The sequence below is a fragment of the Sus scrofa genome, chromosome 3 (assembly GCF_000003025.6).
Source record: "Sus scrofa isolate TJ Tabasco breed Duroc chromosome 3, Sscrofa11.1, whole genome shotgun sequence".
Classification (NCBI taxonomy): Eukaryota; Metazoa; Chordata; class Mammalia; order Artiodactyla; family Suidae; genus Sus; species Sus scrofa.
The window spans coordinates 106867948-106891261 of NC_010445.4; the positions used below are offsets into that span (position 1 = coordinate 106867948).

The window sequence follows — 23314 nt, forward strand, 5'->3', positions numbered from 1 at the left end:
ACCTGCTGCCACTGACTCCTCCTCTGGTTCAGTGCTACATGCACAGCAGACAATTAATATACATTTGAATGAATAATTGGTTGAAGAGATGATATTATTTATTCACTCATTCAAAAATTATTTTTTAAAGACCCAAAATGTGCTAGGCACTGTTGTAGTCACTAGGGAAATGTAAATGAACCAGACAGATAAAAATTTCTGCCATCATGGGACTTACATTGTAGTAGAGGAGAAACAGATTTTCTTTTTATGTAAGCTATATATAATATTAGAAGATGCTAAGTGCTATGGAAAAAAATTAAGTAGGAAAGGAAAACAAGAAGTATAAGGTAGGGTGGAAAGTGGCGGTACGATTTTAAATAGAATAATCATGGAAGGCCTTTCTGAGAAAGTTACATCTGAGCCCAGATAAGAATGAGGTGATAGAACAAGGTATGCAGATATCTCGAAGAACATTCCAGGCAGAGGAACAGCAGTGCTAAAAGCCAGACGCAGAAATGCACTTGGATATTCAGGGAAGAACAAAGAGGCCATGTGGGTGAGCGAGGGGAAGAATGGGGGGACGAGGGGGAGAGAGGCAACAGGAGCTGGGCTTGGGCAAGCCAGGAGCACCAGTCAGGATCAATGGTTAGGATCACAGCAGAGGAGCAGAAGAGCGACACATTTGACTCGCGTGTAGAAGGACCCACGTGAATGTTCAGTGAGAAGAGGCAGACAGTAACAGGGACCGGGGCAGGAAGGCCAGTAAGGAGGTAATATATTAACTGGGTGAGAGATGATGGGGATTTGACCAGAATGGTGGCAGGTGGCAAGCAGTTGCCCGATTCTGGATGTATTTCGAAGAGAGCCCTAGGGTTTGCTGACGATTAGATGTGAGGTATGAGGCGGAAAGGAATCAAGGATGACACCAAGACCAGATGGGCTGCATTTTATAGGGGTGGGGATGGCCCTGGGGGCAAAAGCTTTTAGGAAGGGAGGAAGAGTACATCAGATATTGGAAAGTTAGAATAACAAATGCGGACCCTTGCGACGCAGTTGGATACAGTTATCTAGGGTTCAGAGAAGACAGGACTGAAAATAAACTTCTGGGAGGTGTCAGCACACAGATGGTATCTGAAGCTATGGGACTAGATGAAATCGAGGGAGTGTAAAAGAGAGACAGACCAAAGACTAAGCCCTAGGAACCAACAAATCAGACCAAGAAGAAGCCAGCGAGGCAAGAGGAAAATAAGGCCGGATGGTGAGAAGAGGCTGTGTGATTGAGAAAATAATTCCTGTGTGTGGGGTATTGGGCATTGATTTAACCTAGACAATGGAGCCTAAGGGAGGAAGTCTCTTTTTGCTACTCCCTATGGCAACTGTAGTTGGGTAAACTAAGCAGAGGCTACAAGGATATGATACAGTTTTTCATAAGAGTAGAATTGTAGTAACACAATACGGAGTTCTTTTTTTTTTTATGTCTTTTTGCTATTTCTTGGGCCGCTCCCACGGCACATGGAGGTTCCCAGGCTAGGGGTCGAATCGGAGCTGTAGCCACCAGCCTATGCCAGAGCCACAGCAACGCAGGATCCGAGCCGTGTCTGCAACCTACACCACAGCTCACGGCAACGCCGAATCGTTAACCCACTGAGGAAGGCCAGGGGCCGAACCCGCAACCTCATGGTTCCTAGTCAGATTCATTAACCACTGCGCCACGACGAGAACTCCCAATACAGAGTTCTATTTTCCAAAAAAAAAAAAAAAAGAGAGAGAGAGAGTCGACTGTTAAGTTAGTACAGGGTTCTTCAACCCTGGCACTACTGACATTTTTGGCCACGTAATTCTTTGCCATGGAAGGCTGTGCTGAGCATCATGGGGTGTTTAGCAGCATCCGCAGTCTCTACCCACCAGATGTTAGTAGTGCACCCCTTCCCCTCTCCCCCACTGCCCCACTGCCAGAGCCCTGAGGACATGCTAAGTGAAATACGCCAGTCACAAAAGAACAAATACCGCATGTTTCCACTCATATGAGGTACTTACACGAGCAAATTCCTCAGACAGAAAATACAGTGGTTGTTAGGGACTAGAGTTGGGGCTTTTGTCCAGGGGCGGGGGGAGGAATAGAGAGCTATTATTTAATGGGTACAGAGTTCCAGTTTTGCTGGATGAAAAAACTCGTAAGAGATGGATGACTTTGGTCGCACAACAAAGTTAATGTCTTTAACACTACTGAACAGTATACTTAGAATGGTTAAGATGGAAATTCTGTGTTATGTGCTTTTTAACCACAATTTAAAAAAAAAAAAAAAAAAGGGTGCAGGTTCTGGTGTCAGACTGTCTAGGTTCAAATACTGGAAAAATGCCTGATAAGGTACCTGGCTCATAGTAAGTGCTCAGGAAACATTCATAGCTGATTATAAATTAGTATCATAACTAGAATTATACCAAGTCAGCATGCACCCTTGTCAGAAGTACAGTTGACAGCTCTGTGTGACTTTGGTGATTGGGGAAGCAGTCATAAAAAAAAGTTTGATTACGAAAAAGAAATGGGAGTTCCCGTCATGGCACGGCGGAAACAAATCCAACTAGGAACCATGAGGTTGCGGGTTCGATCCCTGGCCTCGCTCAGTGGGTTAAGGATCCAGCATAGGTCACAGATGCGGCCCGGATCTGGCATTGCTGTGGCTGTGGTGTAGGCCGGCAGCAACAGCTCCAATTGGACCCCTAGCCTGGGAACCTCCATATGCCTGGGAACGTTTTGTCCTTTAGGGTATGGCTCTAAAAGGACAAAAGACAAAAAAAAAAAAAAAAAAAAAATGACTAGGGGAGTTCCCACAGTGGCTCAGCAGTTAATGAACCCACTGGCATCCATGAGGATATGGGTTCAATCCCTGTTCTCGCTCAGTGGGTTAAGGATCCAGCGTTGCCATGAGCTGTGGTACAGGTCAAAGATGAGGCTTGGATCCTGCGTTGCTATGGCTGTGGTATAGACCGGTGGCTATAGTTCCAATTGGACCCCTACCCTGGGAACCTCCATATGCCGAAGGTTCAGCCCTAAAAATATAAAAAAAAAAAAAAAAAAAAAAAAAATGAGTTCCCATTGTGGCTTAGCAGGTTAAGAACCGGACTAATATCCATGAGAATGCAGGTTCAACCCCTGGCCTCACTCAGTAGGTTAAGGATCTGGCGTTGCCACAAGCTATGGTATATAGGCTGCAGATGCAGCTTGGGACTTCTGTGGCTATGGTGTAGGCTGGCAGCTGCAGCTCCAATTCAACCCCTAACCCAGGAACTTCCATATGCTGCAGGTGCAGCCCTAGAAAGATTAAAAAATAAATAATTTTTTTTAATTTTTAGAAGTTCCCATTGTGGTGCAGTAGCAATGTACCCAACTATTATCCATGAGGATGCCAGTTTGATCCCTGTCGTCACTCAGTGGGTCAGGGATCCACAGGGTTGCTGTATGCTGTGGTGTAGGTCACAGAGAAGCAGCTCGGATCCCCTGTTGCTGTGGCTATGGTGTAGGCCTGCAACTGTAGCTCCAATTCCACCCCTAGCCTGGGAACTTCCATATGCCTCGAGTATGGCCCTAAAAAGCAAAAAAAAAAAAAGCTTAAAAAAATTTATTTAAATGACCATTTCTGGGAATAAAATCATCTTATGAATCTGATATCATTAAATACAAAATAAGTTGATCTCCTTTCCTTCAAAATTAGGTCCCCTCCTGTGAATTTATCTTGTCACTTATTTTAAAGATCCATACTCTTTTTGTATTATTTTTTCAAACATTTAAATATTTGTGTATATGTAAATAGATACTTTTTTTTTCCCTAAAATGATCAACTACTCATTCTATATGTTACCCTTCTTATGTAAAGGTTTTTCTTTCATTAATGACTTCAGTAATTACTTCAGGCTATACTGTCTATAATTTTGACCCTCATTCCCTTCCTTCCTGGCATATTGGCTCAAAATGGAACCTAATTTTAATAGCTGTATGTGCATCAAGGACAGTTAACAGAAAGAAATAACCAAATGAAACAGAAAACGGAATAACAGAAGCACAAGAGAAAATGAAGAAGAGAAAACCAACCTGCCCCTCTCAGTGACAAGCAAGGACATAAGAGACCAGGTTCTTAGCTCTGAGATGAGCTCACTGGTCCTTAGGACAGAAAGCGGGTACCCATTCAGCAAGAACCAAAATCAAAGAGAAGCAAGTGCTGAGAGCAGATGAGGCTTTATGAGTGGTCCGACCTGCATGGGATTAATCTTCACGGAGCGTTCGAAGCACTCCACGCATTCTTTGAACTCCTTGCTTCGCAGATGGAGGAGGCCTTTGGAGCGCTGGGCGCGAGCACTGCGGTGCCGAGAGAGTTCCCAGGCCTGGTCATAGTAAGAGTGATCTCGGAGGACATCGCCAAGCAAGCAGTATAGACTTGGCGTTTCTCGTTTCTCCAGCTCTTGCCTGAGGATTTCTTCTGCCTAGAAGTTACAACAGAAATAACTAAATTGCTGAAGAGTGCTGACGAATGGCTATTTCATAGCATATATACATCTTTTATCCCACATGATCCAAAGTTTTATTTTCAAAGTTTGAGATAACCAGCTAATTTCATACATCTAGTACACAGGCTGAACAAGAGAGGAACAACTGAAAAAAAATGTGGTACGAGTGAACAAGAAGTTAAGAGGTGACCACTGCTTCGCTGGCATCTGGAATCCCCAACAAAGGCACTGAGAGGCTGACTTCATGCTGTTGGGGGGACACATTTAGCTCCCCATTTCCCTGCTCCAGCTGTCACCACTGCGATTGTTTGTTAGAACAGAGCCTTTAATTCACCTCCACCCAATGGGAATGAAAATTATGTTTTCTCTTTTTAAAAATAGTATGCCTGGCGAGCCTGGGATGGCTGAAAAACTTATAAAAGAAAGAAGAGGGTACAATTTAATAGGCATTGCTAAACACCTACCTCTTCAACAAACTACTTCTTGCCTCAGAGAAAAAACCTGCCAACACAGCCAACACTATCTGCTGCCAGACAGTCCATTCACTTTAGAATTAAAGACCATCCTCGGAGTTCCCATCAAGGTTCAGTGGTTAACGAGCCCAACCAGGATCCTTGAGGACTTGGGTTTGATCCCTGGCCTTGCTCAGTGGGTTAAGGATTCGGCGTTGCTGTGAGCTGTGGTGTAGGCCGGCAGCTAAAGCTCCAATTCAACCCCTAGCCTGGGAATTTCCATATGCCGTGGGTGTGGCCCTAAAAAAAAAAAGACCATCCTCAATACAAGGCTTGTGTCCACAAGGTGGATTCACCTCGTCGCCCGAGCGGATTCTGTGCTTGTTACAACTACTACCTCACCTCCCCCCCAACCATGTGTTCTATCCACCCTCCCCATCCCTGATGAATTTAAACAGAGAAGGAGAAGTGCAGCAGCAGCCCTACTTTCCATACTGACACCTTCATATAAACAGCAGTGGGGTCACCAAAGATGCCAAGACAGCTATGCCCACAATGGACACAAGTAAATAAGCAGGCAAGCCAAGACTGATGAGAAAGGACCCTATGACAACATAACAACTATATGCCATAATTCTTCCTCCCTAATCTTCCCCCAAATAAGTAATTATAACCATTTACCAGTTAACTGTATTCTGGGGGAAAAGGAATTCCTCATCTGTGCGTGTGTGTGCATGGAGGTTGAACCTACCCGTTTAAATTGAGCAGAACACAGAGGGGTGCTGGAAAATGTCACAGATTACTATAAACTTAATGCAATGGTGCTCTAATTATAGCTACTGTTCCAGACATGATTGCTTTACTGGAGCAAATCATCACAGCCCCTGACATATGCTAAGCAGGTACTGATACAGCAAATATGCTTTTCTCTTTCCAATAACCAGAGAACATCAGATGCAGGGGGCTTTCACTAGCACAGAGAGAAGGAGATATTCCCTATCTTTCCTCAGAGTTACATGGTCGTTGCCGTATAATTTAGCCGCAAGGACATGATTATCTCACCATCCCATTAGACCTCACCAGTCTTGATGATATCATGCTAATAAAACTTAAGAAACTAAAATAAAAAATTATGTGCCAATGTCAACCAAAAACCAACTGGAAATTAGACACGCTTGACACTGTAACTTGTTATTAGGAAAGTTTTCAGTTTATAAAAATTCATTTGATATGTTACCTCTAAGGAACTTATCTATTAAATAAAGCAAGGTATGTAAAATGTTTATGCGTTTCTAGTTATCTTTGTTCTTATATGGGCCCTAAGAATGCTTTGATATAGAAACCTCTTTTGAAGAAACTATAAGTTTCCCTCCAATCGGAAACTCTTCTTTACCTTTATAACACAATCTTTAAAATACTCTGGACCCATTAGTAGTTTGGCACTTTCCAAATAAGGTAGCCCCCAAGTAAGAGATGTAAATCATTGCATAGTCCTAAGTCCTAGATTATGCCATGTCAACCTGCTTAAGCTGGGAACTCTGTTTCCTAAATCCTTTTCCCTTCTGATTTCACGTCAGAGTTGGTCCAAAGGGAAACTCGCTACAGATTTCAAAGGCAGAAGTAAAGCAACAAACACCCTTTACTCTTGTAAGGCTGTCATGGTTAAATATGGCATCAAACCAGGTGCAGAGATGTCTTGCAGATCCCAACTTGACCTTGCTCTATGTGTCCAGCTGGTCTTTCACTTGCTGACCCTGTCAACCAACAGCAACCTCAGGCCCACCGTCAGACTTTTCACTACAGACCCACAGAGCTGGTAGCTACATAGACACAACAGCTTTCCACCGACCTCTCCACAAGTTCCTTCTTCAGAAGTAACTGGCTTCTCAGATTTCCCTGTAAGTTCTGACTTACCCACTTGTGCCAATGCTTCAAGTGGATTGGCAAATAAGTGTTTCTCTGATCTCTTTTACTCTCTCTTCTACATCTTCACCTCCTTTCTTACATTTGTATAATACCTAAATCTTTTAGAAAATCTCTTATTCTCCCAAATACTCAAAGTGGCTCTGCTTTCATAGGCAAAACCTGAATGATACAATCTTTTCTTTTTCATTTTTGCTTTTTATTTATTTTTTTTTTTTAGGGCTACACCCACAGCATATGGAGGTTCCCAGGCTAGCGGTCGAATCAGAGCTATAACCACTGGCCTACACCACAACCACAGCAATGCCAGATCCTTAACCCACTGAGCAAGCCCAGGGATCGAACCTGCATCCTCATGGATACTAATCAGATTCATTTCCACTGGGCCACAACGGGAATTCATTTTTGCTTTTTAAACTTTTCCTATTCCACAGGTGGACATCAGTAAAAATGGTGGTATACGGAGTTTCTTGGTGGCCTAGTGGTTAAGGATCCCACAATATCACTGAGGTGGCCTGGGTCCCTCTTCTGCCATAGGTTCAATCCCTGGCCTGGGAATTTCACATGCCATGGACACAGCCCCACCCCCCTAAAAGAGGTGATAAAAAGACTTCTAAAAATTCCCTGCAGCATAAAAGCAACAAGAAAATTGGCAAAAGGTGTTAGAATCAACTCTGTCGGAACACTAAAAATTAACCAAAGATCTGAAATAATCCAGGGAGTATTCATGTAATAAAAATAATGAAACCTTGGTAAGAACAACAAACTTTGTGTCATTTTAACATGCGCCATTCCTATTCTCTTCTCCAGCTCTGCAATGGCCTTGAAAACCAATAGCATGTTATCATAGTGAAAATTAGCAGCCAGGCATCCATCAGAGGGGACAAAATAGGTTCAGGACTTCTCTGAAGTCTTGTTCATAGAAAACTGTCTGTTGGTTCCCTGGAAAAAGGCAACATGCAAAGCTGTCTTTATTTAACCTAACTCTGAGTTTGCCCAGTGAAAATTCTTTGTGAAAAATAATTAGAGACAACTGATTAATTTTGCAACTTCATGAGGTGGTAAATAATAGCTGGGGCAAACAATAGGCTCACGAAAACACTTAAAAGGAAAATAAAGGATGCGATACATACACATAAGGGCTTTGAAAAACTCCAACATACTGATGAGAATCTAGAAGTTCATGCATGTGTAGGGCTGTGCACATGATCAGGGTAGACCTGAAAAGGCCCTATACTCTCACTTCAGGATGACCTGAGGCTTTGCATAGGTAGTTAGTGAAAGCTAAAGCCAAGCTGTCAATTGCCTGGCCAAGTGTTGAAAGCATGCCCCAAACACACACACACACACACACACACACACACACACACACACAGCCCACCAGCAAAGAGTGGGAGACTTGTTAATTTAGGCATTTAAAGAATTTTCCGCCCAATCATTAGCTGACCATTAAACTAACCAACCTGAGACTACACAAAGAAACAGGAAGTGCAGTCTTTACATATGAAAAAAAGAATGAGTAGAAACCATCCTTAAGACTGCCCAGATGATGGACTTAATAGACACTTAAAATCTGCTATTTTAAATAATCCCTAGTACAAGGACTAGGAAAGTAACTCATTAAAAACAGTAAAAGAAATGACAAAGCAATCAGACTAGAATACTAGAAAATAGTCATTTAGCCAAAAAGAAGGCAGTAAAGAGAAAATAAAAAAGACATAAGACATAGAAAACAACAAAATGACCAACATACATCCTACATTATCAGTAATTAAATGGAGCATGACAAAGTGAGAAAAAAGAATGTATACATGTATGTGTAACTGGGTCACCATGCTGTACAGTAGAAAAAAAAATAATGTATTGGGGAAATAAAAAATAAATAAATAAATAAAACCCTTTGAACACTGAAAAAAAAAAGACTCCAATCAAAGGCAGAGATTGGCAGAAAGGATTTTAAAATTATGATTCGGAGTTCCCGTCGTGGCGCAGTGGTTAACGAATCTGACTAGGAACCATGAGGTTGCAGGTTCGATCTCTGCCCTTGCTCAGTGGGTTAAGGATCTGGCGTTGCTGTGAGCTGTGGTGTAGGTTGCAGACGCGGCTCAGATCCCGCGTTGCTGTGGCTCTGGTGTAGGCCGGTGGCTACAGCTCCAATTAGACCCCTAGCCTGGGAACCTCCATATGCCGCGGGAGCGGCCCAAGAAATAGCAAAAAAAAAAAGACAAATAAATAAATAAATAATAAATAAAATAAAATTATGATTCAACTAAATGTTTTCTGTAAGAGACATACTTTATAATCAGACACGCAAATAGTTTGAAAATTTAAAAAGGGGGGGGGCAAGGGAAGAAGACACATCATATAAAACTGCAACCAAAAGACAGCTGGAACTAATATAAGGCAAAACATACCTTAAGATAAAAATCATTAATGCGGAGTTCCCGTCGTTGCTCAGTGGTAAATGACCCCAACTAGCATCCACGAGGATGCAGATTCAATCCCTGGCCTCACTCAGCGGGTTAAGGATCCAGCGTTGCTGTGGCTGGGTGTAGGCCAGCAGCTACAACTCTGATTGAACCCCTGGCCTGGGAACTTCCATATGCCATGGGTGTGGCCCTAAAAGACAAACAAAACAAAACAAAAAAATCATTAATAGGACAAAGAAAGGCATATTTTAATGATAAACATCACTCTATCAAGCAGTATTTCAGTCACAAGTATATATTCACCTAACAAGTGAGCCCCAAATTACATGAAGTAAAAACTGACAGATCTGAAGAGAGAAATACATAATTCAACAATAATATCTGGAGACTTCAATACCCAACTTTAAAAAAATTTTTTTCATTACAGTTGATCTACAATGTTCTGTCAATTTCTGCTGTACAGCAAAGTGACCCATATACACACACACACACACACCACACACACACACACATTTTTCTCATATTATCTTCTATCATGTTCTATCACAAGTGACTGGATATAGCTCCCTGTGCTATACAGCAGGACCTCATTGCTTATCCATTCTAAAGGTAATAGTTTGCATCTACTAACCCCAAACTCCCGGTCCATCCCACTCCCTCCTTCTCCCCTATGGCCACAAGTCTGTTCTGTATGCCTGTGACTCTGTTTTTGTTCTGTAGATAGGTTCATCTGTGCCATATTTTAGATTCCACATATAAGAGATATCATATGGTATTTGTCTCTTTCTGACTTTTCAATAGCCAACTTTCAATAATGAATAGAACGATTATACCAAAGATATAATTGAACTGTAATCAGGAAAACCTTCACATTTGGAAATGCTAAGGCGCTGATGATTTCAAATACTTCCTCCACTAACTTAAACCCACCTAAACTTTTTTTTTTTTTTGGTCTTTTTGCTATTTCTTGGGCCGCTCCCGCAGCATATGGAGGTTCCCAGGCTAGGAGTCAAATTGGAGCTGCAGCCTCCGGCCTATGCCAGAGCCACAGTAACACGGGATCCGAGCCGTGTCTGCAACCTACACCACAGCTCACGGCAACGCCAGATCATTAAGCCACTGAGCAAGGGCAGGGACCGAACCCGCGACCTCATGGTCCCTATCAGATTCGTTAACCACTGCGCCACGACGGGAACTCCCCACCTAAACTTTTGTAAGAATGAGGAACATAGTGTATGGTATGCAATTTCTTTTTACCAAATAATATCCATTCAGAGTATTTTATTCACTGGAAGATGTTTCTGGATGGCCAGAGTGGGGCAACTTCCTAAAGGTGAGAAATACTACAGCAGTGATCCTGCTTGGTCTAAATTGGCCTCTTCTGTCCTCAAATTCCTATCCCACATTTTTCTGCAGATAAGTCAACTCATTCTCCTTGAGAGCTTACACCTCTCCCTCCTGCCAACAGACTTATCTTTCCCAAGGGCAATGTTTGCAGGCCATTTATTTTCTTTCTTCAATTAGTCATATTGCATTCCTCAGTCGTCCTCACTCTTTCCAAAATGTTCTATTTTGTCTTCCCTCCTCCACTTACCCATTCAATTTACATAATTTATTACCAAATAAAGAACTACAAAAGATGTGCCCAGTGAACATAAATAAAGCACAAGGGTTGGTAATATCACTTCTGCAATATCAAAATGTGGGTGGTCAAAAATCTTCACAGAATGTGAAAAACTTTGGTATTTCTGGCTATGAGTTGCTACTTCCCTACAGGAAAACACAGATGTACGTTCTCACATGCTACAAGAAATTTGTCATCTTTATGTCTACTAAGTAGGATAAAAATACATTCCCAAACATGCAAGGCATACTTAAAACGGCAAATGGCTGCAATGAACCTGGGGTGCCTACAGGAAACCCCAAAGACCATTGCCCTACCCACACATATATACATATCTTACATATAAATTTTACTGTGTAATTCCGCACAACTAGTTAGTCTTAACACAACTTTATAGCTATAACTACACACAGTGCATCTCAGTATAATATTAAGTCAGCCAAGACTTAGACAGAACCTTATGAATTATGGCTAGAATAACACTCTCCTCACCTACCAAGGAAACCTGCACTGCTCAGTGCAAGGGACACACACTCAAGTGCCCAAAGACGCTTGCCAATTATTGAGAATGATTACAGTAGGCGGGTGAGCGAGTATGCAAAGGAAAGAGCTACTCCTCAACTCTAGCCAGTTAGCACAACGATGTGGGAATTTGTTCCAACATTTCTACATGGTTTCATTCTTTAAGAGAGGCCAAGAAATCTAGATTTTTAGATGAAATCGCCTGAAAAGGTTTACTCATTTTTTTTTCCAAACACTATGTAAGCCAAACAAAACACCTCTTGCAACTTCAGATTTTTTTTTTTTTTTTTTTTTTTTATTTTTGGTCTTTTTAGCTATTTCTTGGGCCGTTCCCACGGCATGTGGAGGTTCCCAGGCTAGGGGTCGAATCGGAGCTATAGCCACTGGCCTACGCCAGAGCCAGAGCAACGCGGGATCCAAGCCGCGTCTGCAATCTACACCACAGCTCACAGCAATGCCGGATCGTTAACCCACTGAGCAAGGCCAGGGACCGAACCCGCAACCTCATGGTTCCTGGTCGGATTCGTTAACCACTGCGCCACGACAGGAACTCCGCAAATTCAGATTTAGAACATTAAACTCCCACCATATAGTGGACATCAGTGGCTCTTTTCCTGCTCAGCATCCATTCTCTGATCCTCTGATTACAGAACTCTTCGCTGAGAAGAAAACAGTCCATGCAGCTCGGGGAAGGCCTATCAGAGGCAAGGGCATGTGTTCAGGACCTTTCTGTTAAAGCCATGGAACAGACTGTATTTTTCCACTGGGATTACGAAACTTGTGCTTCCAGGGGCCATCATGTCTGGCTCTTGGAGAGATGACATCATCTCAGCCCTTGGATACAGCTATCATGAAGGGTCTATTAGAATTTTCAGTTGCATTAACCAATAAATTCCTTTTTTTTTTTTTTTTTTTTGCCTAAGCTAGTATACGCTGATTCTCTTACAACCAAAAGAGGCCTAACACGTCCCTAGAAAACCATATTGCATAAATCATTTTATAGACTTCTGACTATAAGAAAATCTGTGAGAATGTAGGTGCCTTTAGTCATAAAGGCAGTTCAAATATTGGTTCTACTACTTACTAAAAACATGACTGTGAGTATGTTAGCTAATATTTTGAGAGTTTGTTCTTCATTTGCATATTACCGTCAAGATTAGATGTGAAATGTCCCTAGTATTTTATCAGGTACACATGGTAAGCCCTAAACTAATGTTTATGTTCTTCTCAAGTCCTCCCATCCAAAAACCAGACTGAAAAGTAAGATGCCTGAGTGAGGCTTCTTACTCAGAAGGAAGCGAATTAAAACAGCTTCCAGAAACACTGAATTTTTCAACAAATAATCACACTAGTCACCTCTACACAGTTTCTCCAAAGACAGAAAAATTGGGAGTTCCTGCTGTGGCTCAGTGGGTTAAGAATCCAGTGCTGTCTCTCTGAAGATGTGGGTTTGATCCCTGGCCTCACTTAGTGGGTTAAGGATCCAGCATTGCCACAAGTTGCTGTATAGGTCGTGGATGGGGCTCAGATCTGGTGTTGCTATAGCTGTGGCCCCCAGCCCAGGAACTTCCATATGCTGTAAATGCAGCCATTAAAAAAGAAGAAGAAGAAAAGAAAAAGAAAAATTGTTGCTGTCAACTATTAAGTAGGTGATTATGTAACTGAGGCTAATAGGACTGGAAGAAGTGAGGTCAAAGGGAAAAACTACTGATGCTACAAGGTTAGAGCTAAATTTTTCCACATAAGGCTCATGTCAACCAAACATCAGTTCTTTTTGAAAATGTGCAGATCCACAGGAAGAGGCCCTAGAGAGCTCAGAAAAAGAATCTCAGCAAAAGATACAAACCAAGTGGGCTATTGCTTTATAGAAGGAGAACAGAGGGAGAAATATTTAGCTGGATATATGGCCAAATAGAATTTGGAAACTACACACTTCCATCCTAAAATCTGTAACACTGTACTAAAATATTTTGCTCAGGTATATCTGCACTATGCGACTACAAGTTCCTTGGAGGTCAATTTTTCTTCTCATCATTGTAATACCATTGCCCAGCTCACAGCAGGTACTATGTAAATGCTGGATGAATTCAACCGAAACTGACACAAGTCACAAAGGGCTTCAGATTCTAAATGGAGATGTCAAAGATTCTCATTGAGAACAAAGGGATAACACGTTGGAGACACGCTCTGGCTGACAGCAACACTGAGAATGAAGTTAGGACTGATCTAACAAGTGAGTCCAAGCAAACAGAGAGTCATACATCAGAATCAGAATCTCGCAGGCCTTCCTCCCCCAAGTGATCACACTTAAGAAGTGACTCTCCTTAGGACTAAAAATATCAAGAAGTAAAACTGAGAGCCTGAGTTCTCTATCCTGGTGATGTGCCTTTGTATCAAACAGTCCAGTGCTGAGGAGTTCCCTGGCGGCCTAGCAGCTAGGGATTAGGCATTGTCACTGCCGTGGCTTGGGTTCAATCCCTGTCCCAGGAACAGCATTTAAAAAAAAAAAAAAAGGTAACTGAGAACTTCAGACACACGCAAACCAAAAGTTCATATAATGACAAAAATGCCATATTGGGACTCATATTGATGATGATCTATTTTTCTGTAAGCTGTTACATGGATATCCGAGGTTTAAGGGAGGACCCTATCCTAAGCACACTGGGATTCCAGAAAGCACTCGGTTAGACCGAAGGCCCTGGGTTTGGGGTAAAGAATATGGGTGAAAGTTAACTTCAGTCTCTGGTGAAAAGAGAAAGAAAAAGTTTCAGGAAAATTATTCATACTTGAGTCAGAAAGAATTATCAAAACAAACTGCCCTTCTTGGCTGTGATTTGTGCCTTGATTTTGTGAATGAGTAGAAGGAAAGAAAAAAGCTAATGTGTGATAAGAGGGGCCCCCATCTGGTCAGTACACAGGGATGGGGAACTGGCAGACCAAAAGCTACAGGAAGCTCTCCTGGCAAAAAAAAAAAAAAAAAAAAAAAAAAAAAAAGAAGGTGGGGAAATGAGCTCTAGACCCAGAGACCACAGTGATATAACGAGGGCCTTGGGGGGTTACAGAAGACAGAATCAGGCTTGACCACTAGACCTTTGCTCCAGGGAGACAAAAAAAATGGCAGGCTAAGAATTTAAGGGCATGCTGTTAGTCAGATTTGTCCTCCTGACAATAACTTCAGGTTTAAAAAAAAATGTATGTATGTGGGGGAGGTGGGGGGCGTGTATGGGGGGGGGCACGTGTGTCTTGTGCACACAACTCAACTTCGGGCATAATGTAATTCAGTCTTTCCCTCCAAAGCACAGCAGGAAATGGATTCTAATTTTCACTATTGTAGAGACTGGTTCTCAAAAACAGGGAGATGGACCCCTGGGAAGGAGCTCTACTGTCCTTGACACAGGAACAAGGACAACAGGGCAGAACTAAGAGAGCGTACCTTATACTTTTATGGCTGCTGTGGACAATACTTCTAGCAGAAAGGCAGGTTACTCCTAGCCTACATTCTTGTTCTGTGAGCAGCAACTGAGAGGTGCAAAGTGCGAAACACCTCACGTTACCCCAGTCACTGACTCCCCTCTCCTGCGGGGTGACGCCTATCCTATTCACTCTCCCTAATTGCTTTATACATTTATGTCTGTGATTACACCATGCTCGGGCTTGATTTTTCAAAGGGTATCTGCCAACAGAAATACTCCAAGTCCAAGACAGAATAATTAAAAACAGGCCTCGCTATCCAATTAGCTGATCATCTCCTTGTATCACCAAGTTATCAAGTATTTTCAGTTGTTTTGCCTACTTTTCTCATTCAAGTGAACACAACAGATTTTAATTTAGAAACTGGCCATCAAATTTTAAGGGATTAACAGTGACCAGGATGGGAGACACATGTTGGGGAGAGTCTGAGCTCAGATTTCAAAATCTGCCGCTTACGAGGGCTAATCAGCAAAGTGGCCAAAACAATTCCTACTTTGAGGGTTGTTACAAACATTAAATGACAACGACAAAATAATTCTATAAAGAATATAGTACATAGGAGGCTCTCAAAAACTGTATTACATAATAATAACATGTTCACAGTGTCCTAGCATCTACTGAGCAAAAATAAAGTTTCTTAAAGGCTCCTATTTCTACTCCTAAAATGAAAAGGTTTGAAATGGGAGGAGAGAGATCTCATAATTTGTTTTTGGAGAGAAAACATATCCAGGAGTTGGAGGTTTTAACTTTCCCCACATGTAAAGTCCATTAGGTGTGTCTACCTGGAGATTTGCTTCATGACTAACTATTTTGTGAATGTCTACTTGTCATGCACTCAGCAAATATATCTGAGTTCTCCCTATGTGCCAGGCCTGTGCTAGGTGTTGGGGAGGTAGCTGTAAATAACATAGACACAAGCGTGGTTCTTAAACAGCTCACATCTTAGCAGGGGAACTAAGCCAGCACATGGAAGACAAGAGTAGTGCTGGGTATTAAAGATGTACACAGGAGAACTCCCCACATCTGGGAGGGAGGTTTCAGGGAAAGCTCACTGCAAGAAGGAATCACCGAGGAGAAGTCTAAAGAATAAGGAGTTAGCTGAAGGAGGACAAGTGCTAGGTCGATAATAGCATGTGCAAAGGTCCTGAGGTCAAATGATGCTCCAAAGTCAGGAATTACAAGTAGTTTAAACCTGCCAGAACTTTGGGCACAACCTGGATGAGTGAGTACAATGGGAGACAAAGCAGAGATAAAAGTGCAGGGAGACAATGCAGTTAGCAATGTAAGCAGGAGTCAGATTGTGCAGTGAAGACCCTTCATGCTGAAGAGCTCTGACTTAATCCTGGAGACACAGTGAAGTTACTGACAGGTGGGAACAACATGATCAGATTTGCCTTTTAGGAAGCTTGCTCTGACTGTAGTGTGAGAAAAGAATACGTGGGAAATCTCTTAAATCATATAAAGAAACTCTTAGAAGAAAAAAAACCCAGACGGTCAAAGCTAAAAGAATCTCAGCTGTTTTAGAAATAAAAGATTTACTTGCAATTGAAAGGAAAAAAATTTAAAGCCCAAGGGACTGCAATGATCTGTAGATGTAGCAGAATAAAGGATAAGGCTATGCATCTCAGTTAAGTCCTGTTTCCTAGAAACAAGAGAAAATAAGAGTGGTCCCAACCTGAATCTATTTCTATAATTCCTACCCTCTCCAGGTCTCCTGGCAGCTCATGCCTACTTGGTCTTTGTCTTTTCATTTATGGACCAAATCTGCTCAACAAAATAAGAATTTTGTTATAGAATAGGCTTGGGGAAACTGCAATAAGTGTGCCAGGTAGTTTTAAGAAATTAAATGTTAATACATGAAAACAAACTCTGACCCCAAGGTCAAGCAAAACCAATCTTAGCTATTTTGCCAATGGTCATTAAATAACCAGAATTTCTGTAGATAGTTTCTAAATTAGAAAGTTTGAGATCTTATTAGTGGGGTGCAAACATGAGCACCAGAGCACAGCAATTAGATACTTTTCCGAATTTGTCTTTTAAAATAAATTATTTCATTAAGTACTAAATGCAAGGATTAAAATTTCACGAACTTCGAGTTAAATCAAAATGTGGTGACAACTACTGGCATGTGACCAAATACGAAAAGAATCTCAGCTATTTTAGACATAAAACATTTGCTTCCAACCTGAAGCAAAACTTTTCAGGGTCTATGATTAAAATGATCTGCAAACATAGCATAAGAAAAACAGGTAAGGGAAGTCTTTTATGTGGCAAACAAAAAGCTAAAATCAATCTTTTAAATCAAGATCTGAGGGATGTTTGGCTGTAACTCACAAAAGATTTGAGACAAAGTAAATGACTATACATTCCTAAAAATTAAAACATGCACGTTTTACAGAGTAATTGAAAACACGGGAATTTATCATTACTGCAAGACATTTCTTACAAGGTCATGTGCAAATTTAAAAAGTAGCAATATCAAAACTACTTTGGGGGACAAATTCATTTTCTGAAAGGAATGGACTCATTGTAATTTTTCTTCTACAATTAGGGAAAGTCTCTATTTTTCAAACTTTCTAAAAAATAAGTAAATTTAATATTTCAAAAGGTGCTTTAGGTATTTGTGATTCACCAACTTGCTTATTTCAAAAATCACTATTTCAAAAACTGTCATTTTTTTATATAGTTATTAATTATTTGTTCACTGACTGATGTGAAAAATCATGCAATGAGAGCTACATCAGACTGAGAGTCAAGATACTACTCATTCATCCATTTATTTCTTTGTTAAACAAACATCTGAATACTACTTGTGTCCCAGACAATGGGTACTAAAAAAAATTTATGTCCCTGAAGAAACATAATACTATATTTCTTCAAATTTGAGATGCCATCAATCATAAGACTCTCATCTAATAAAAACTGCCCTCAATTAAATTATGATATAATTTGAATGAATGAATCACATCAGCCTTGAATGAATCACATCAGCCTCTCATTATTTTGATATTTTTAAAATCTATTCAGAAAAATTCGGCAATTTTTCCTGCCTTCCATACACTGCTCGACACTACATGGCAGTGTTTTATATCCACCTCTGTACAAAACACAGCTTAATCTATTTTAGGGTGTCTTCCTTTCTTAGCTCCCATAAAGCATTCAGTTGCTGTTTTTAAAGAAAAGTAAGTGGAACTGTGATGATTTTGCCAACGTCACAGGTTTACTAATGCTAAATTCACATCTTTCAACTGTTTCAGTCCTTTACTGTGTGTTCAATAACTTTGTTCCAATGCCAAATCACAACAGAATGTTTCTGAGGATATTTTAAACGGCAATTAAACCCATGAGGATGTGGGTTCCACCCCTAGCCTCGCTCAGTGGGGTGAAGGTCCGGCATTGCTGTGAGTTGTATAGATCGCAGACTCGGCTCGTATCTGCAGTTCTATTGCTGTGGCTGTGGCAGCTGCAGCTTCGAGTCCACACCTAGCCTGGGAACTTCCAAATGCTGCACCTGCAGCCCAAAAAGGAAAAAAAGAACAACAACAACAAAAAAGAATAAAAAAAAAAAAAAAAAAAGGAAAAAACCCAACATATGAAGAGCTGTGTATGTAACTCAACTTAAATGATGACACTAAATAGCTACAACTAAGCTTGTTACAAGTGCAAGTAGTTACAACCTGGCCAAATGACCGCCCAACTGACAGCATGACAGATGCCATCAAATGATAGGTACATTCCAAATTCAAAGATGTTAAAATATGAGAAAAGAATGTCTTAGAATTGGTAACAGTAGCAAACGCTCATGTAGCACTATGAGGAAAACACCACCCTATGTATTTCACATACCTCATTTCATGAAAACCTGTAAAGTAGGTAGATTATGTGCCTCCAGATGAGGACAGTGAGGCTTGCAGTGGGGGTAGAGGGTTGAGTAACTTGACCCGATACACAAAGCTAGCATGTGCCAAGGCCAGCTTTTAAATCCAGACAGTCTGAGCTATGCTTTTAACCACTATACCATGTGGCCTCTCAAGTCAATAATCAATAACTAGCTTTGTGAGCTGATTTATCTCAAGTCATTAGAGACTTCTTTCCTAATCTGGAAAAGGAGGGAACTGGAATGGATGATAAAGGAGCCCTTTCCCAGGATGAAACTATTATAAGTCTATAATCTCTTCTATAATAAAATTTTATCCCTATGGTGGTTTCCCATTAAGCCAATGCAAGTCAAAGACCTTCACTGCCATTAATGATTAGTGAAAGGAATGTAACTTTCACTATTAGTCTAAAATACACATCCTCAGGTGTTAAGGTATTAAGAACAGACACACATGTACCACTATTTCTCTTTTTTAGGCAAAAGGCTGAAGGTAGATACAAATAATCCAATTTGTAGGTTTTACAAGAATAAAACCCATGACTGCTTGTGCATTATACTTAAAATAGAAATTCAGCCATTTAAAATTTTAATCCAAAACAAATGATTTCAATGTGTCTGTTTTAACAGAAATACACAATGCAGTCTCATATTCTTTAAAAATTTTGTTCATTTACAGAATTCCCTGGTGGCCTGGATGTTAAGAACTTGGCATTGTCACTGCTATGGCTAAGGTCACTGCTGTGGCTCAGGTTCGATCCCTGGGCTGGGAAATTGTGCATGCCACAGGCACAGCCAAATAAATAAATAAATAAATAATCTGTTAATTTATGAGGGGAGAAAACAACAGATTAATAACAGATGCGACTACTGCAACATTTTCTCTCTTGACCCAGTTTAAGGGTGGAATTAAACGTGCATTACACACTTGACAACTCTTCTTTGCCCCAAGGGGGGTTCTGTCACACCGTCTGGATTTTTTCTTTTTTTTTTAATTGTTATTTTCCCAATACATTTATTTTTCCACTGTATAGCATGGTGACCCAGTTACACATACATGTATACATTCTATTTTCTCACATTATCATGCTCCATCGTAAGTGACTAGACATAGTTCCCAGTGCTACACGATGGATTAGCACGATCTCATTGCTAATCCATTCCAAAGGCAATAGTTTACATCTATTAACCGCAAGCTCCCCAACCACCCCACTACTTCCCCCTCCCTCTTGGCAATCACAAGTCTATTCTCCAAGTCCATGATTTTCTTTTCTGTGGAAAGCTTCCTTTGTGCTGTATATTAGATTCCAGATATAAGTGATATCATATGGTATTTGCCTTTCTCTTTCTGACTGACTTCACTCAGTATGAGAGTCTCACCCTGGATTTTCCGCAGGTCCAGCCAGCTGCCCTCTCCTAGGTAACCTTCCTTCAGACCCATAGCCTCTGACCATCAGGCAACCCACTGATAGTTAAAAGAATTCCCAATAGTTAACTTTGAAGTTGTCTACAGGAGAGTTAATAAAGGAACGAGATCAAAATGTGCAATGTCTTCAAAGCTTTCATTATTCATTCCTAAACATCAAATATTATATCAATTTTGGGCCTGCTTTTCTCTTTTACACACACACACACACACACACACACACACACACACACATATACACACACATCTGCAGACAATTAAAACCAACTGCCCCTATGGAAATCAGAGAATCCAATAAAAAGATTTCGGTGGAAAAAAGTGAAAAAAGATAAGTGAACTGTTAGCAAAAGTAGGCTTAAAAAACAAAATGTGAGAAGATGCTTAAAGACGGAACTGGCCAGTACAAAGAACTGTACTACTACATACCTTCCCATGTTGCCCAGCTCTTTCATAGCAAATGACAACATCTTCCCACATTTCCAGCTTCTCAAATATCTGAAGGGCTGAACTGGTACATCCCAACTCAAAGAGTAAACTTGCAAGCTGGCGCTAGAAAATCAAATTAAAAGAATGAACATTCCTTTATGCAAAGACAAATTCCTGTTCCACTTGCAAGTATATCCAATCTGCCATTTCAAGGGCCTGTTTATCGTAATAAATGCATAATTTCTATAATTCAACCTCAACCAATCAGGAATTTGCAATCATTCAATACTTACCTTTACTTTAGCAAACTTCTTTAGAGGGGATGAGGAATTTAAAAACCAATATAGAAACTTCAAAATACTTAATATATCTTTCTTTTCTCCAAAACCCAGAAGAACTTAAAAGGCAAAAATCTGTATTTCTTTATTACCTAGAGTCTATGTATGATAATCTCTGATGTAAAGCTGAGATCCAATAAATCAATTTTTAAAACTCTATAGTTAGAATGGCTATTATCAAAAAGACAAGCAATAAGTGTTGCTGAGGATGTGGAGAAAGGGGAACTCTTTCCTTCTTTTTTTTTTTTGGTCTTTTTAGGGCTGCACCCACGGCATATGGAGGTTCCCAGGCTAGGGGTCGAATCAGAGCTGAAACCGCCAGCCACAGCCACTGCAGATCCAAGCCGCGTCTGCGACCTACACCACAGCTCAAGGTAATACTGGATCCTTAACCCACTGAGTGAGGCCAGGGATCAAACCTGCGTCTTCATGGACACTACTCAGATTTGTTCCTTCTGAGCCATGATGGGAACTCCAAAAGGGGAACTCTTGTGCACTGTTGGTGGGAATGTAACTGGTATGGCCACTCTTCAAAACAGTACTGAGGTTCCTCCAGGAACTGAAAACAGAACTACCATACAGTCCAGTAGTTCTGGGAACACAGCTGAGGAAAATGAAAACACTAATTTACTTGAAGCACATTCTAAAAGACTTAGCTGCTTAATTTCCCAGTCCTTTGTAGATAAAAGGGGACAGAGTGGTGTGGTAAGGTGAGTGAAGGTTAAAAATATTCAGACATAAATAAATACATTGTAATTATAAGTGGTTCATCTTGCAGGAGTAGAAAACAATACTAGGAAGGTTTTAAAAGTAAGTGAGACTCTTAAATAAGGTGTGGTTTCAAAATTCAATACATATCTAAGAGTTAAGAAGCTAATGAACATGGAAGATACAGGACTAACAAACTTGGAAAGTAAAAGAAAATACACCTGAAAATTATAAGCTAATATATATTAACAAAATAAATAAAGGAATGGTCTGATTCTTTTGTATCCCATGAAATACAGGAGAATTTGGCTATTTTAGAATATATGATTGGACATTTTCAAAAACTGAACATAGCAGTGGGAGCTAAATAAATCTTAGTGCTCATATAGCAAAGTTTAACTTTTTCATTTAATAAAGAAAGTTATGGCATCTAAGCTGGTACAGCTAGCTAGTAGTAAAGACAGTCTCTTTTTACAATAAACTTTGCTGTTATTCCTTGATCTTTAAATATACACATAATGATATAGTTACCCCCTTTAATGAAAGAAAAAAGTGATTTAATTTTTCAATGAAAGAAGATATTTACCTAACTATCCCCAAATCTTAAAATCCACAGCTTCCTAATAAGCAGATAAAATAAACTTAGCCTAAATTCTTTTTTGAACAGTATTTAATTTTTATAATGCTTCTGTTCAGAAACAGGGTAACAGCTGCACCCTCAATAGACATGTTTTGTCATAATAATAGCTTGGAGTCTGAGATGTTTATATACCGCAAACCACAGAGTACAAAGCACTTAACAAACCTCACAGATCAGGGTCAAAAACATGCCAAAAAGTTCCAGTTAACACCTTCCTGATGAAGTTACTCCTTTTGAGATCATATAACAAAGCTTTCTGTGCCTTTGTTTTACTGAGACGCCTTCAACAGATAAAAGTGAACCCCCAATGTGTGAGCCCCTTCATTTCCTGTGCCTAAGAATATAATCTACTCCAAGAAATCTTTTTTTTTTTTTTGTCTTTTGTCCTTTTAGGGCTGCACCCTCGGCACATGGAGGCTAGGGGTCAAATCGGAGCTGTAGCTGTCAGCCTACACCAGAGCCACAGCAGCGCCAGATCCGAGCCATGTCTGTGACCTACACCACAGCTCACAGCAATGCCAGATCCTTAACCCACTGAGCAAGGCCAGGGATCGAACCCGCACCTCATGGTTCCTAGTCACATTCGTTTCCGCTGCACCAGGACGAGAACTCCGACTCTAAGAAATCTTGTGATGGAGACAGCAAGTTGTTGAATAGTAGAGTGGCATTTATAATTCTAATAACTAGTCGTGTGCATAATCCACAAGAGAGGACCAGAAGCTGGTTAAGATAAAAGTAGTTACTCAATCAGCTAGAAATTTCTGGTGGGCATCATTTGACTCCACTCAGCTTCTCTGTACCACACAGCTTGCACATCTATAAAACGGGGCTATTTCAGGAAACCATTGCAATAAAATAAGATTATGTGTGTGAAAGGCAGAACACAATGTATGCCTTATAATAAAAGTATAGTAAAAGTTGGTTGTTACTATTTGGTATAATTACAGCCCAATGAAGAGATAGGAAAGGAAATAAACTAGACTACAAGTTGGG

At 40.6% G+C, this 23314-nt stretch overlaps 1 protein-coding gene across 1 annotated transcript in view; it reads right to left on the reverse strand.

Annotated features, from left to right (window-relative positions):
• TTC27 (tetratricopeptide repeat domain 27) overlaps window positions 1–23314 on the reverse strand; it is a 176923-nt gene that overhangs the window by 45745 nt on the left and 107864 nt on the right. Inside the window, 2 exon segments of the mRNA XM_021087655.1 lie at window positions 4234–4461; window positions 20636–20758. Coding sequence (XP_020943314.1) covers window positions 4234–4461; window positions 20636–20758 — 351 coding nt within the window.